General features: G+C 40.3%; 1 protein-coding gene across 1 annotated transcript in view; it reads right to left on the reverse strand.

The window, feature by feature from the left end:
* trpm4a (transient receptor potential cation channel, subfamily M, member 4a) overlaps positions 1-13,224 on the reverse strand; it is a 36,136-nt gene extending 22,912 nt beyond the window's left edge. The window contains exons 1-5 of the mRNA XM_044332202.1: positions 13,112-13,224; positions 4,522-4,583; positions 3,984-4,161; positions 931-1,111; positions 24-193 (exon numbers count right to left, since the gene is read on the reverse strand). Of these exons, the coding sequence (XP_044188137.1) occupies positions 24-193; positions 931-1,111; positions 3,984-4,161; positions 4,522-4,583; positions 13,112-13,180 (660 nt within the window). The 5' untranslated portion in view covers positions 13,181-13,224. The remainder of the gene's footprint in view (positions 1-23; positions 194-930; positions 1,112-3,983; positions 4,162-4,521; positions 4,584-13,111) is intronic.
* Between the last annotated feature and the right edge of the window lie 4,403 nt (positions 13,225-17,627).

Here is a 17,627-nt window from a genome sequence, read left to right on the forward strand (position 1 = left end):
GATTTGCATATTATGATAAGTACCTGTGCATTGACAAGCCGCTGCCTGTTGTGCACTAGGCCCCAGGGTGCCAGTCCCACAGCAATAACTTTCTTCTGGGAGAGAGCTGGAGCTGCAGCCCCATGATCCCTCACTGCCTCACCCACACAGCGGGCCACACCCTCTCTCAGACCCCCCGTTAAGATCCAGGCCCCTGGGAAAGAGTAGGGAGAAAAGCAGTGAGGTGGCACACATAACCACAAGGTGAGCTTTTCAGCATATACTGTATACATTGAGCATGTGCAGGTTAAACTCGTGGTGGTCACTTAAGTCAGAAAGATTTATCTTCTAGATACCATGAATGCCTGTAACAAAACTAGCAGATGAGATATATCACTGAATAGGTGAAACTCTGACCTGTTGGTGTGCGAGAAAAAAGTCAGTAGGCTTCATCATCTACAAACCATGAATGCCTGTACCAAATTTTGTATCTAGAAGATGTGGATATTTCACTGGATAAGTGGCTGGCTTGCTTTCCTCCAGAGTTTACACATATTCTAGGTATGGTCTCAGATTGGATATTGAACCAACACATACACAACTAAAACATGTGAAGCCCTGATTATTTACTTTATGTAGTTATGTTAAATAAATGGAGGGACTGCCTCTCACAGTATGCCATTTTAGTTTGAATTTAATATGTGTAACATGTGACAAAAGGAAGTTGAACCAACTGACCAATACAATAAGACATACTCATATAAACAACACAAAGGAACATGTACTCCACAGCTGACACCAATGTTTTCAAAATGCAGTACTGTCATGTTTACAGATAGACTGGTTTTGACATCATAAAAACAATATTTTCATATAAAACTTCTCTATTTTGCATTATATGTTCTCTTGTTGTTGTCTCTATTGATTTTAATGGTAAGCATGGGTTCTTACCTGTGCTCTGTGCAGCCTTAACCAGCCCGTTTCTCAGAACATCTCTCACCCATGTTTTGATCTTCTCATTACCTTCACCCCCCACCACAGACACCACCAAGTTGGGTGAGGGCAGGCCCCAGTGAGCTGTCATCAGGGTGTAGATAATCTGAGGTGATGTGTCACATGACAGCCGCAGAAACTAGACAGGACAAAGAGAGGATGGCAGATAACCAGAAAAAGGAATTCATCTATCAAATCAATTTTTCCATTTAATTAAACAAGGATGAAATACATCAAGACATTTCAACATCATTCATACTGTTTGTCTCACCTACCTGCGAACTAAACTTTGAGTATAGTTCAATCAAAATAATGCTTCTCTCCTTTTTTCCACCATCAACAATACCACTCAACAATATGATGAGTTTGCTCAGTTCTTTTATGACAAAGTTTCATTTATCAGAAACAATCTCTGGTATATTCTGTCCTTGACCCCAGTGCATGATAAAAATTCATCCAGCAGCTTAATTCTCCCACCTACTCCCTTGATTCCATTCCCTCCAAACCATTTAAGTCTGCTCTTCCTTGTCTTGCACATGACACATTGAATATTGTTAATGTCTCTTTGCTTTTTGAGACTTTCCGTACTTCCCTCAAGCAGGCAGTTATCATGCCATTACTGAAGAAAAAGAGTCTACATCCATGTGTAATTAGTAATTACAGACCAATTTCAAACCTTTCTTTCATCAGTAAAATATTGGAAAAAGCTGCATACAAGCAATTGGACAATAATCTTTTACTCAACTAGTGCAGTGCCTATTCAAATCGTGCCTGTTCGGAATGGGCCAATTTCTCAATACCTAGAGAGAACAGTGCCCGTCCCCTAAACACCTCTCATGCAGACTATTGGTAGACACTACAATTTACCGACTGTGGAGCCTTTACAACCTTGTCTATAAAATATTTAAGAAAGTTATTGCAGTCACTGTTTGAGAAGACTGGCAGGTTAGGGTTGCTGGGAGAGACAATACAGTTTACAGTGTCAAACTGGACTTTAGGGTTTCTCTTGTTAGAAGAAATTAGATTAGAGATGTAAGAAGATCTCTCAGCCTTCACCATATTGTTAAGGGTACCCACGAGTTCTCTGAGATGCAGTCTGTGTACTTCAAGCTTAATGGTTTCCCACAAGCACTCTGTCACATTTGTGCCTTAATGTCCGGATGGTTTCATTTATCTATGGGGATAGAGTTTTGGAGATCTTTCTAAGTTTTAGATTTTCCAATTTATCCAACAATGAGGAGCAATGAGTTTTAAATGATTGGATTAAAGTATCCACATTTCCAGCCTTTAAAACAATAATGCTGCCAAACACCATAGAAAAACTGACAGCTACAGTCTATTTATGATACGGGTGTGTCTCATATGGCAAGAAGGCTGAGACTCCAATGCAAAGCAAATGTCAAATAAAATACATTTATTGTCACTGACACATCCCAAATTCAATATCTATACTATACATATGTGTAAAAACAAGGTCCAGGGTGTGCCCACCTGTGTGTGTAGAGCCAGATACGTGTTGCTTAAACTTGAAGGACTCAGTGAAATTAAGAAATTCAGAGGCAGCATTACATGTAATGGTATCGCTATGAAGATTAAAACCCCCAACCATTAGGACCTTGTCTAGCTTTATAATAGGTGATGAAAAATCTGCAAAATCTGATAAAAAGGATCCAATGGGGCCTGGTTGTCAGTAAATTAAAACACAATAGATAGGATTTAGCCGACTGACTCTGGACATTTGCAATTCAGTAGTAGTAGTACTCTGAGCTGACATCATAGACAGAGATGGAGGTTCTGGGGGTGGAGTGTGGAATGTAAACAGTTGGTCACGTGGAGAGGACTGTACAGTGTGCTGCAAATTAGCCGCTAGCATTCTGCTACCCAGCCTGTTGGGGTGGACTCCATCAGTTTTGAAGAGGGGAGAACAATTCCAGAACAGATTAAAAGTGTCAATAAAACCTATTGTGAGCTCTAAAGGCAGACTGGAGCCAGGTGTGGAGGCTGAGGAATCTGCTGAAATGCCCTGCTCCATGGGCCACTGTGGCAATTGGACCAGATATAAAAACAGACTTTCCACAACTACTTAAAAAGTTGAAAAAAAAAGATTGATCAAATCCTTTTTGGTCAGCTCAGACTACTGACCCCAGTATCATTTGACCCCACATGGACTATAATTTGTTGTATAATTTGTTTGGTGGAGAACGGGAGTGAGCACAGCAACCATGGGAGCTTATCCAGGATGTCAGGGACTGTTGCTCTGGTAAAGCAGTGTGTCGCTGCGTTTAAGAAACTGATGTTCCTTATTATGGAGTCCCCAACTAATAATGTGGTTGGGGGAAGATGACGGTTGTGGGCTTTCACAGCAGGAGAGTGCAGGATCGCACCTTGTGTTGAAGTCACCAACTGAGGATGGGGTGTCCAAATCGGTGAGTCTTGTGGCAAGGCAATGACATCAGACCTGAGAGAGAACGTCTCCGCTGGCCCAGGGCAAGGGGGACCACCAGAGCAGCTGGCCATTGCCTCTTTCAACATCTTTATCTTGCGACAGGCAGAGGAGGTCGTTCCCTGAGATGGTGGCCGTTGATTTGACTTCAAAGAGGAATGGCAAGCCACCTTAACACTGCTAGCAACTGGTGGAAAAGAAGCTGTAGTGTAACCAGTCACAGCTTTCGGAGAGGGTCCAGATCAGGGCTGGTCAGAGCCACAGGAACATCAGATCACAGCTATTATCACAGTGTGATGTCGTTGCAGCCGAACATTGTTACATGCTGCACACACAAGGAGGATACAGCAACCTTTAGCAGCACAAGCAGGGCTATTAGGGTATTATTCCTTAAAGGGTGGGTTCACCATCTTGACTTGGTTTAAAATGTTATGTTGGTGACCTTAGGGTCTTCTTCGATGTTCAGGGTGGACCACTCTTCTGGTATACTGGTATATCTGTGTGTGTGTGTGTGTGCATGTGTGTGTGTGTGTGTGTGTGTGTGTGTGTGTTCAGCAATGCTACTCACATGGCTGTGTCTGCGTCCTGCACCAGCAAATTCCAGCTCTCCAAAGGCGTCGGTGGGATACTCTGAAGAGTGTTGCTTGCTGTCCCACTGGCTGACAATAGCTGCTCCAAAGTAATCCCCAGTCGCCACAGAATCATGTACCTCCCGCACACCACCACACTGACACAACGCTCCATTACTGACACACCACACACAAGCAAACACACCCACACACACCAATTATTCTGTGGTTGTTCATCTCTCAAATGCCCTACGCCATTTCAAAAGTAGACTTGATGCAGTTTTTACAGTAAGCTCTTCACTGGTTCATAGTTGGCCATATCAACTGTTTCTCCTAATAATTATGTTCATTTGAAATGTCAAGTACATTTTGGGCTACAATAATCACAAAAAGTGTTGGCCATGGGGTAAATTTGGATTAGGGTCCAGCCCTTTTCAGAAAAACTTTACAGAATCACATCACTAAAATACAAATTCTTTATGACCTTTACTTCATGAAGCCAATATTTTTGTATTTTAGACAGAGAAGGTTGATTACCTCAAAGAGTCTTCAACAAAAGTGGTGCACACTCGCTTATTGATGATCTTTGGGATCCAGCTCTGTGGGCAGGAAAACTGTGTGTTAGAAAATGAATTGTGTTTTTCACCTGGAAGTGAAATGTCTTCCTGTAAAGTCCCCTTAACCCACACTGCAAAAATGAAACAACACATGTAGAGACATCTTATCTTATCTATCTTCGTGCTCTGCTGAGTTGCTCTGAATATAAAGAAGGCTTGAGGGGGAAACAAGTCCTTATAGTCTTTACCCACTGTCACAATGAATGAGAAGCAGAACCAGACAGAAATCCACTTATACTAATACTAATACATATACCAATACATATACAGTATTTTACCTAATGGTATGTTTGCATTACTGATATATTTACTTCTTTAATCTACACACCAAATTCCATATGCATTATCTGGAAACAGAAACAGTTTCTCATATGAGTCTGGGCCATAAAAACGAAACCACCTGTTTCTACTTGACTTTATTGTTATGTAACTGATACTCTCTGGCTACCCTGGGGCTGTGGGTCTACTCCTTGGAATTGGGCGTCTTCTAGAGAGAAAGAAACCAGGTTACTGGGAAAAAAAACAGGTTATGCAGGAACGCTGCATCCTGATTCTCCTACACAACTGTTTTTACAAGTGTCTTACAGTGATTGTCAACTGCTCAAACCATCTAAATATTCTTCTAACATGAACAAATTAAGTAGCATTGATTACATTCCAACATGCCTGCAGAGCTTCTGCATTCTGTGAGGCTTTGTTCATTCTGTTGGAGGAATGAAAGGATCTGAGATATATCTTACAAGCATGATGTCTTATGTCCCTTATCATTACTTGTACTATTGCCTGCCAGCACTATGTTGCATAATTGTCCCTCTCAGGTATCAGTAGAAAACACAAAGTGATGACAATAAAGGTTTACATACATATCCAGACTATTACAAGGTGTCTGAAGTTTGCAGAACCTGCTGCAAGATAAACAAATGAACGATGGATTAGTTGAGTGTCCCTAAGTTGCAAGAGACACAGGGATTCCCCCAGTCTTCCGGAGGAGACTCATCCAGTATGGGCAACGGACAACTGATGTTCTCTGGTCCGCTGCACAAGTAAGTGGGTAGGGGAAAGAAGCACAGATGTGTTTAACACATGGGTTTTGACAGCTGAAGAAGCTGCAGACATATACATATATATACAGATTTGACCGATATCTTGTGCCGAAAAAGAACATCTTTGCAAGATACAAATTCAATGAAAGATTGCAGGGGGAAGGAGAATCCTTTTAACATTTTGTGACGAAGATAAAGGTACTTGTGCAGCAGTGAAGCTATTTTAATAGTTAGTACGTGACAGAATTGTTTTCACCAACTTGCTGCAAATGAGAGAAAACTGTTAAGCCAAGGCTTAATACTGAAGAAAGTAATAGACATTACACGCTCATATGAAATCACACAGGACCAGTTAAAGACTACGGTGGGTCCATCTTCAAGTTCATGGCAGCACATGCGTCCTCTCAAAAGACAGACATACAAGGCAGAGGAGGGGGAAGGCAAGGCTTATCAGTAAGAGCAAGTACAAGTCCTGTGGGCTGTGTGCACAGGAGTATAGTGATAAAGATATTTGCTCTGCTAAAGGACAAAGACGTATAGAAAAAAAGGAACACACTGAAAACTGTTGCCAAAGCATGTCGGAGTTGTCAAAGGATGCTAGAGCAGTCACATAAACCAAACTCAGTGCAGAGCAGCACAGTCAACTCCTGTGAAACACTGTGTAGTATTGGCAGGATCTATGACTGGATGGACAACTGAACTCAATGCAAGTCTTTATTGGGGGGGTTTCTTGCATTCAGTTACATCTCATACTGCAAGGCTAGGCATGCACAGACTCTGTTATTCACTGGCCAACCATAATATAACTTCTGACATCAAACAGTCACAATGTGGCAGCAAAGACCTAGCTCGAAGTAGGCTCACAGTTACACAAAATCCGATTTAAGCTTGATACTGGAGCCACAGCTAATGTTATCCCTGGACAGAGTTTCAAAAAACTCTTTAAAATGTTGCACTGAGGCCAGCCACACGTGCACTGTTAGGTTATGGTGAAGAGAAATTGGACATTAAAGGTACCTGGCAGCTGAGATGCAGTCACAAAGACATCATAAGTACAGTTGAGTTTGACATTATGAAAACAGCAGCACCTCCCATATAAGGATTGAGAGCCAGCCATCATATGAACCAAGTCAAGCTAGACTTGACTGTGCAGTGTGCCAGCATTGTTCCAAGGCATAGGGAAATTCACAATGGTGTGAAGCATACACTTTGATCCAACTGCTGTCCCAGTTGTGTATCAAGCCACACTGGATTCTATTTATACTGTGAGACCACCAGAAACGGAAACTTGTGACAGAATTCCCTGAATGAGTGAATTTGCTGGTAGTTCCTGAAAAACGGTGCACAGGAAGGCTATGGGTGTGTTTCGGCCCATGGGAATCAACAAAGCAATTAAAAGGCCACAATACCTGCTTCCCACCTCAGATGTCATCACACCAAACTGTCCCAGTACTTCAGTTACATGTTTTTGGCAGATACCTTTTCCTCTGCCTTCCCTTGGGGATGATATCAGCCCCAGGTGTATTCCATAGAACAATTGATAAGTTGACTCAGTAGCATAGTTGCCATAGTGGACAATATACTCATTATAGGAGAACCAAAGAGTAGTGTGATATGCGCAACAGAAGTCAGCTATTTCAGGCATGAGATCATTTGCGACTGGATCCAGCCAGACCCAAAAAATCCAGCTCCAGCTTTGTTCTTTGGCCCCACCCAAGAACAAAGCTGGAAACAATACCAGGCATAGAAAATTACCTGGCTAGGTTTGCTCCATGCCTCTCTGAGGTCAATGCACGGGTCTCATACTCTGCAACTACGACCCCACCAAGGAGCTGTGGCTGCAGGTCGATGCATCAAGAAGCTGCATAGAAGCAGTTTTGATGCAGGAGGACAGAGCAGTGACACATGCCTCAAAGTCACTGACACCAACAGAGGTCAGTTATGCCCAGATTGAAAAGGAGCTTTTTGCTGTGCTGTTTGGCTGCAAATGTTTCCACACATACACATACAGCAGGAAAAACAAAGTTGAGTCAGACCACAAGGCTACTTGAATCCATATAAAATAAAGCGGTCACCTCAGCTCCAGCTCGCCTGCAATAATTGATTCTACAGCTGCAGCAGTATGACATTAAGATCCAGCATTGCCCACAGAAAGACATCCCTGTGGCAGACACACTATCCAGACAACCCACTGAATGAGTGAAATAGAGGGTTACATAGTGGTACACATCTAGACTCTGTGTTTTGTGTAACAATGCATTTCCAAAATATTGCATTATTCAGTTGCTATAGTCCACTGAGTAACTTCAAAACCAAAAGCAGATTTTGTAAATCAACTCAGAAACTAACTGGCTGCCAAGTAAATGTGTTCTTATCATATGATCTCTGCATGTGATCTCACATTTAATGTGCCATATCCCAATTAAATGGGTATCTTTCAAAGGCACATTCTTTATGGTATGAATTTCTCTTTGTGTTTTCACAGTGTTTCCTCACTGAGACACAGTGGAAGGATACATCCTGGTGGTCACATGCACTGTAGCTCTATTGCAAAGATCCACACTTGATTTGTCAGACTGCTGAAGGTTTGTGTTAGCTTCAGCTGAATTTAAGAATGCATTATTCCACAAAATGAGCAGGGTGCATTTTGTCTCCCATCACTTCCAGTGTATTGGCCTTAGGAAGTGATCTCTACATAGCCAGCATGGAGAGGAGGAACAATCACAGTGACTAATAGCTCTTCTAATGTACATGTTAATATGTGTGTGTTGTATCAAGATAGACCTGAAAAAAATCTGAACCAAGATTAATAACAATCTGATGTTCAGAAGACATTATTTCAACTCTGCAGTCAGTTCAGTTTCTAGATCTGACTTGGAATTTCATCAGCGGCTGATATGTGTGGGCACTGCTGGTTTCACGTGTAACTGGAATGAACACTAAGATCATGAGACCAGAAAGGAAGGATTAAGCAGAGGGCAACAGACAGGAGAGGGAAGTAGACAAGAGATCAGCTGTTTGAAACAGAAGTGAAGTGTTAGAGCAGCCGACACAAGATGAAAGACAAGCAGAGAATGAGAGAAATGTCAGGAATGAGTGAAGAGGGATTCAAGTTGAGGCATGATTGCAGGGTTCCAGCATCACAAAGGGAAACTGCCGGTCACACTCTCTGAAACTAGTTGATAAACAATATGTTTATCAACTGTTTGTTTGTGTGTGTGTGTGTGTGTGTGTGTGTGTGTGTGTGTGTGTGTGTGTGTGTGTGTGTGTGTGTGTGTGTGTGTGTGTATGTGTGTGTGCACATGCAACCTTGCACATTTTATTTGTTTGTGTATTATGCAAGTACTGTGAACTTAACACATACCATATGATGCCTTGTTCCAACTCATTCAACAACAGAAATTTGATAGAGAGTGAAGCAGATTAAGCTGATCAACTCACTGAGAGAGGACTGGTTCTACCTGTTTGCCTATTGACAGCTGTGAGGCTATTTGCTTTCAGGCAGGAGTGCTTTATAGTCTCTCTTCTTATTGGTCATCTTCAGTGTCACAATCCCATACTGCAAGTCCTTCTCTGCTACTAGATCAGCTGATGTTTGATTGAGTTATTTTTTGGTGCTGAGTTTTATGAATGTCCTTCATCCTGTCCAGTATGCCTCAAAGCATTTCCACAATGACCTACCTGTACCCCTGACTTAAACATCATGTGGTTGCACTGCATTGTGGACCATCAGAGCCCCTAAACTTAAAGCCCACTCTACTTGTACTGGAATTATCTCGTTCTGGTAAAGAAATAGAGCAGATGCACCACTTGGTAGAGCTTTTCAGTCAGACCTGACTCCTTAAAATCCCACGGACCAAACTGTGTGTCATTTCTACACTTTTAGATATGCATCTCATTACATAAATGTGAGGACAACTTTACATGTTGTTCTCATATCTGAATAAAGACCAGAGTCACAGAAAGCAATGTTATGAGGTCAGATCTATAACATTTATGTCACACTTCCAACATGACAAGTCTGAACTGAATGCATATCAGTTTAAGACAAGGTTAAAGAGGAAGATGTAGAAAATAAAATTCATTGGAGAAAGGGTGAGACATGTCATCTGGGGGTCAGATGGCTTCTGGTATCTCACCCTTTCTCCAATGAATTCTATTTTCTACATCTTCCTCTTTCCAAATATGATACTGAACTTCCTTTATCCTGAGCTGATAAGTCTGCTGATGTTGCAGAGTTGCAGTACAAGACAGGAACAATTCATCATGATCTAGATAAAATAGTAACACTCATACACAGTGTAATCATAATTTTTATAACATGGCGTAATGGTTAAATGATTACAGGTTTACTAAAATGAAATAAAACATCCTTTATCTTTCCCATCTCCATGTCTACAGTTAGAGAGCATTTTGGGCTCCTGCTGGCAGTCACAGAACACAACATTGAAGTTGTCAAATTTGGTGAGCAAAAGAAAATTTTGACACGCTAGTCTTTTTGTTGGGACATTGTGTGGCGTCCCAGATGCTGTGTCTTCCACTATGACAAGCTACATAGGATAAAAACTGCATCTGTTGCACCAGGCTGATATCATGCGGTCTGATCTCAGCATTCTACTAATACGGTGTGGAGAGGGGAGTTTTACTTGCCAAAGGACTAATTGTTTCTAGAAAATCATTCTATAATGAAGGAAATAGCACTGAGAATGCTTTAAGGTGAGTTGCTTCTTTAGTCTGGAAAACTGGAGGTAAGAGGAGCAGTGAAAAGTAAACACTTCCAATCAATGAAAGATATGCTATCACCTGTACTTGATGTATAACATTGTACCTGTTAGTGTGTATGAAGGAATAACGGAGGCCTATATATAAATACAAAGCAGTGGGAGCTGATGAATAAGTACACAGAACAGCTCCATTAATTCACAGAATTCACAGAACAGTTGCATCATCGCAATTCAATTGATGGAACAGGTGCATCAACTCCAGGAAAAGGAGAATGATGTTGCATGAATCCCTGCAATATTTTCAAAAGCCAGAATTTTTTCTTTTATGGTTACCAGTTTTATCACTAATCACATCAACATAATGCAAATCAGGTTTATTAGTACAAGGCAGAAATAAAAATAAAGTTTGAATCTCAGCGAACAAACGTTATAAGATTGGTGGGGAGGACTTTCCCAAATTTGTCTGAGCGTCAAACTGCATCAAATCACTCACACCTATAGTTTTCTATGTCAAATCACACACAGACAGATTAGTTGTATCTATGCTCAAAAGCAGAATTATCACATTTAATCCCCAGATTGACAGATTCCAGCTACTTGTGCCTATACTGCTTCTTCTGTATGTATGTACGTCAGGGTACGCTGAAAGCATTATGTGACCTCCATTAAATGATGTGACAGTCCGTGATGATGATGAGTGTGGTGAAGTTATCATTCCCAACAGTCATGGTAAAGTAATAGCTTCCTATTGTATCTGCACAAGCAGTTTCATTGTTGAATAAAGCCTGGTGTAAATGTTGAGCCTCATGTGTTAACATTTACAATTTGAATGTTGATTGCAATACATATGTACGATTATCAGTGAGATATTAAAACAACATCATATTTTAGTGCAGACTTACAGTGTTTAAACTTCACTGCAAATCCAATTCAGTTTGCAGATTTGCAAAGCGAGAGAGTGTACATGACTCCTCAGTGTGACACCATACAGAGAGGATATCTCTCCTCTGTCTCTGCTCTCTCAGTATATTGCTGTCACCTTCTTTTCTTTATCAGTCAGCTTTGTGCGCATGAGCAGAGTAAACACATGTTTCCATGATAATTTGTTCATCTGAAACATAGCCCACACCTAACAAATACAACCAACATTTGATGAAGATCAATCACAGTGCAGCTGCTGTTGCAACACACCTAATAACTGTGTGACTGACCATCACTGCTGGGCTTTAATCAGCACAAAGATGAACGGAAACATATTTGGTATTCTTTTTCTACACTTTCTCTACAACTTTTTGTTGGAATTTTTGAGGAATTTCCTGGAGAAAGCTAAAGCTCCTTTGTAGAGATGCCCGGCTTGATTTGCTGTTACGAAAACATGAGCTTTAAGGAGAGGCCAGCTGGGACTAATCATCCCTTCACATACAACAAACCACACACAGATGACTTGAAGAACAACAAAAATAGGGCTTGGGAACAAACAGATACGATCATTTATCAAATTTCAGAAAATCATATATTGTCATGATATTCATTACAATGTTATTGTTTTACAAATGTTCAAAAGGATCACTCTAAGTAAGCTGTAATTAAATCTAACAAAATTAGTCATTAAAAGTTATCAGTTTGATTATTTAATGTGTGATTTTGCATACATCTCACATATATATATATATATATATCAATTTCATATATTATCTGTATTGATAATATATGCATATAATATATACATATATTAATAATGATGTTCCTGCTATGCCTGTGTGTGTATATATGTGGATTCATTGTAGAGTTATTCTCAATACTCATTTATGCAATTCCATGGAAGCACTTACCAATACAAGACATCACTCTACAGTATACTGAACTAATTATTAATACTAACCCAGACTCACTTTGGATTCATTAAGAGTTTTTTAGTTGAATAAATGATCATTTCAATCATATTCAAATTGCCCATTAGAGCGTGTGGTAATATCATCCTACATGTAGCAAATAAGCACTCTGTTGAGGTCTGAAACTATTCACCAGCATATGTAGCCACTCAATTTCAAGAAGTACCATAATCGACGTGTCCGCCTGGGGGTTAGAGCTCCTGTCTGGGCTGTTCCTCCAGTTCCTGTTTCTATAATAACATGCAGCAGTGTGTTTTCACTAGGACATCTACTAGTGAAAGTAGAAAGGAAAGTCCAATAGGCTGCAGGCTTGTGTCTGCAAACATTATTGATGTAACCGTCCTATACGCGGCATTATAAAACATGAATATTCCGATATTGTATTATAGGTTCTGGTAGATCCACTCACGACTTGTGAAACACGGACTGTCAACCTGTGCCGTTGTACAGGCTTATGGGTTTTTTTTTTAAAACTTCTACCTATTTAGAAATGATATGAAACAAACAGTACGTTTTTCTCATTTGAGTGAGGACAGTCAGATACAATGAGAGAAACTTGGACTGATTCAGCCAGTCTGGACCCCTCACACATATCTTCATACCAGCACTGACAGCCTGAGGCATCCCGCTCTCACAAGCCTTAACTGCACAGCACCAACACCAGCATCATATCCCCCGCTAATGACCAAATTAAAGTTTCACCTATTTTTATTTCCCCCTGTATTCACCCAACTGAGCAAAAATATATCCACGATCTCACCACTATTCACACATCCACCACCAATCAAACGGGTCAATGTTCTACACAGCTTTGCTGTCTACAGATTCATCGTTAAGCACACATCGCCTACCTGATCCTTCTCTTTCTTACTATCAGATTTTCCACCTCCTCCGTCCCTCTCTTTCTCCAGATTCTTCATCCTGCGCTGCAGCCGTGTAGTCTGATCACAGAGCTCCGGCACAGCTGTGCATCCTGCAGCCCCGCCCCCAGCCTGCTGTAGTCCGTCAGGCTCTCCCACCTGACAGGAGGTCTCTGCCCCACATGCAGGTACCAACAGTGGTGATTCCACAAATAGTTTTATAGTTGTAATGTTGACATGACTCATTAATATTACCCTGTGAATGAATTACTGAACAGCCTAACTGCACACAAGCCCTAGGGCTCAATGAGTCAGGGACTCTTTAGCCAGAGCCTGTGTTTGAAGTGACTGTTATGATCATCTTTCTTTCTGAAAAGCAGCCAGGGGTGGAAAGTAATTAAGTACAATTCGAGTACTCGAGTATTCTATTTAAAGATCCCCTCCAGACATGTTTTAAATAAAATACTTTGCTTGGAATAATAATGTGTCTGATTTGTTTTTTCCACAAGAAAGTTCAAGTAACTTTTCTTAAAAATTCTTAAACCTTCTCCCTCATGTAAAAGAATCTCTGAATATGTACATATTTTAAATTTCTAAAGCTTTTCAGCTGGACACCAGATGTCTTCTACTTCACTGTAAAGTTCATTCTCAGTGTTTGTGCGCTGGAGGCTTCAAGTTTCCACATCACACTTGTGTAAGTTGCATACTGTACTATGATGGGTTCCAAACTAATTGTGATGTCACAAAATCATGCTTGTAAGTACACGCTTTAAACTGAGATTTTCTGTGAGCACAGAGAAACTTTCCACTTTCAACAGATGTATGTGAAAAACTGCTTCTAGTGTCAAACTCTGCACATACGTCATACTGCACAGTAAAGCTCAAACATCCATGAATGAACAATGAGCAAAACACATTTTTGATTGAAGAGTGACAAATGCAGCTTTTTGGAGCTTGTACTTTACTTGAGTGTCTCCATTTTATGATATCTTACACTATACTATATCTATACATTTCACAGGGAAACATTATACTTTTACATGTTTCACTGTTCATTTAGGACCTGACTGTTGTTTTAAGACAGAGTTAAAAAATTGTGAACCTGTCCTTTGACCCACTAATACAGTTCCAAGAGACAGGCCCCTGGGTGTCTGACTTGAATGCAGCTGCAAAGTGTTAGAGGCTCTTCTGGATCTGCTCTGTCTTGTTTCCAGTTTTTTTTTTAATTTTAGGGTTAACCCTGGATTACAAAACAAGCCATACCTGCAAGGAGCTGGTTTTGTTCAGGATTACGGCTCAAAACACTCAAAAGAACCAGCTCCTGACCAATCTGTGAGGAAAACGTTGAGTTGCTATTCTACAGGATATCACTGTGGACAAAATCCTGCATTCACATTACAGTGACAAGTACAACAAAGCACAGAGTGATGTCACTACAAACCAGTAGAAAGACTTTGCTTTGCATGTAGAACAGTTATACTGTAAATACAGGAAATGTTTACAGTCCAAGCAGTGTCCCACTCTGGTTGTAAAAGATGACCTATATATCAGCTGGACATTCCAGGCTACTTATCATGTTGGTATGCAGTTTTGTGAGACCAGTTATCCAAAATCAACAATGTTGAGTTTAGTGCAACCAGATACAGAAGCTGAGTTAGTTGAATATACTTCATGAAACAGGTCCCTGCACAGAGAAGATTAAAGTGGACAGTCTGGGCTGAAAGCATGATGGGTCCTCCCCTGAGGACGCTGAAGTCATTTCCTTAACACTAGGAAGTCACAAATAAAACACATTCTTCCTTCTGTGCAACTCTGTATCTCACAGATTTACTCCAATTATGCAACACATGAATCAAGGAAATGCACACTAACACATTATCACACCTTCGATGTTGGTTTGGTGTTGGTAATGACACAAGATGAGTCACTACCAAGACTTCTAATATTTGAATGATGGAAACAAAAAAACACACATTGGATGCTGTGAGTGGTTTTGGTCTGACAGAACAGCTCAAACTGTCACACCTTCCCTCCAACTGGCACAAGTGACTCTGAGTGGATTTTTGGACTTTTGGGATTCACAGTAAGACTTGGAAGACATTTGGGAGTTGGAGACTTCAAGCCTTGGATTTGTAGTTAATTTACTTGACTACAATATTAGTGTGGTATAATAGAGTGCATTCAGTTCCACACAAACCTTCAGTCATTAAAGTCAATACAGAATTATTGTTTTAATCTTGATATGAACTGTGAATATGTATTTGAAAGGAACATTATGGTCTAGCTCAGTATTATTTTCTGTGTGGGAAGTAACAGTCATTAATGTTTACAACTTTAACCCCTATATCCCTTCCATCCCAATGAAAAGTTCACTGAGGCTATTCTGTATATATGTTTGTCCTCTCTCTACGCTGTTTATGTGTGTGTGTGTGTTAGCCTGTCAGTGGCCTTGAAGGCAACAATGGGAGATTAAAAAGACAGTACAGGAAGCAGTCGTTGGATAACTCAGGAAACCTGCTTCCTGCTATTTCTGTTTGCAGTAAGCCAGAGGGCTGTGACTATCCTGGAGACGGAGACAATTCCATGCTGTATGATGCCATCTGGGAACTAAACAAGTAATGGGCCGCTAGTGTTTTCAGTCCCACCTGTTGAAAACCTTTGAGACTGACAAGCTTTTTTGCTCTGTGGAGACATCAAGTTCAAATGTATTTGTCATTCCATCTATATAAATAAAGCTAAAATTAAAGAAGACAATATCTAAGGTGTATGGGTACATCAAAAACCCGAGTGCAAAAAAGATCTGAGTTTGTTCAAAGCAGGAAAAGCATGGTTGTAATTAATAACTTTGATGCTGGTTGAATCCCACTTTTTCTAAATTTATGACCCAGGTATAGTGCATAATGGTTCACCAGTATGGCTTCCTTGGACACTTGAATGGAAATGAGTCATTGTTAATGTTCTCAGTTGCAACTGTGCTTTTCACTACTATGACAAATCAAAGTGTCTGCTGTGAAGAAGGTCTATGGGTAATCATAGCCGTGTTGCCACACACATTCATCACATCAGACAGGTCACTTACACCACACAAACAGTGGTGTTTGCAGGGATATTATGCTATTCTTGCCAGCTGGTTTGGAACCCTAGTGGTCCAGTTAAAAGCTTGAATTCTTGGGTTTGGTAATAGTGTGGCTCTTTCAGCTTAGGCCAGTGTCTACAATGTGTCCCCTGGTCAGACCTCTTGGCCTGCTTGGTGGTGTCCAGGTTCTGTTTTCAGTTTATGGTACTGTTGTAAATTCAAATGTTCAATACTTGAAAATTTTACACAACATTGGAACTTGAACTTAATTAATATATCAGTTCATTTACAGATTTCAAGTAAGGTAAGTTTGGATGCTGGAAGGAAAACCACAACAAGTTATTGCATATTGAATGTAAACCACACTATTCACCACCCTTACATCTCAATATGAAATGACAAAACAATCAGGCCTCTTATGGGAAATAAAGTGGGCCAGATCTTCATTTGTGTATTCAAGGTAAAATAACACATGTTTTATTTGAATATTCAAAATAAATTAAAACTATTCACACTTAAATCTACAATTGTCAACCTCATGGTGGTGGTAGAGGTAAAGTCAAAGGATCAACAAAATCAGCAGACCTTACATGCAGATGAGTATTGACTATTTGTCTATAAGTAAGAATCTGTGCAAGTCAAAGTGATCCATGAAGACTCCTGGAGTGAGCCTAAGATAAAATGTGTGTTTCTGCTGCCATCTACTGGTTCAAAGTTTCAATGTGGATCCTACATTAGGAGCTGCGGCCACAGCACACTCACACCCAACTATTCATAGTGTGATATCATGATTGCATGTGGTCCAACAGAATCAAAACCCATGAAGATTAGTGCAACATCTCTATTAAAGACAACATCTGCTATTAAAGTCTTCATATAAAGTTGCTCTTTAAAGATAGTTTTCTTTGTAAATTTTTGGAGTGTGTAAAAGTTTGTTTTACTGACACCTCGATACTAATTGAATTAAATTTTCACTTTAATTAATTTTTCATTCATTTCCTTTGTTTGGCAGCATCATCATTGTTTGGTAAATAATGAAGGCTTCAACCGCAACCATGTAGCTAGGGCCAGAGCTACCATATAGGACACAGATATCATGTTCTCCATCTTGTTCTGGGGAAACTGCAGCAAGTCAACAAGACAACTGCCACAGATCTCCACCCTTACGGGCCCATAGGGACCAAGTTGGGAATTCGTTTGTGGTCATTTGAATAACTGCATATTTGTTAATATGCACACTTGAGCACAATATAAACTGAAATAATAAGACCCTTCAGGCCTTCAATGTATTTTTACCTTGTAGAGGGGCTCTTGGCTTGATGATATGGCTTCAACCATCTATCATTTCACTTTGTACTTTGCTTACATGATGCATATTCCTGAAGGCATTTTAATATAAATATCCCAAACTAACATATACACAGCTATCAC

The sequence above is a fragment of the Thunnus albacares genome, chromosome 17 (assembly GCF_914725855.1).
Source record: "Thunnus albacares chromosome 17, fThuAlb1.1, whole genome shotgun sequence".
Taxonomy (NCBI): Eukaryota; Metazoa; Chordata; class Actinopteri; order Scombriformes; family Scombridae; genus Thunnus; species Thunnus albacares.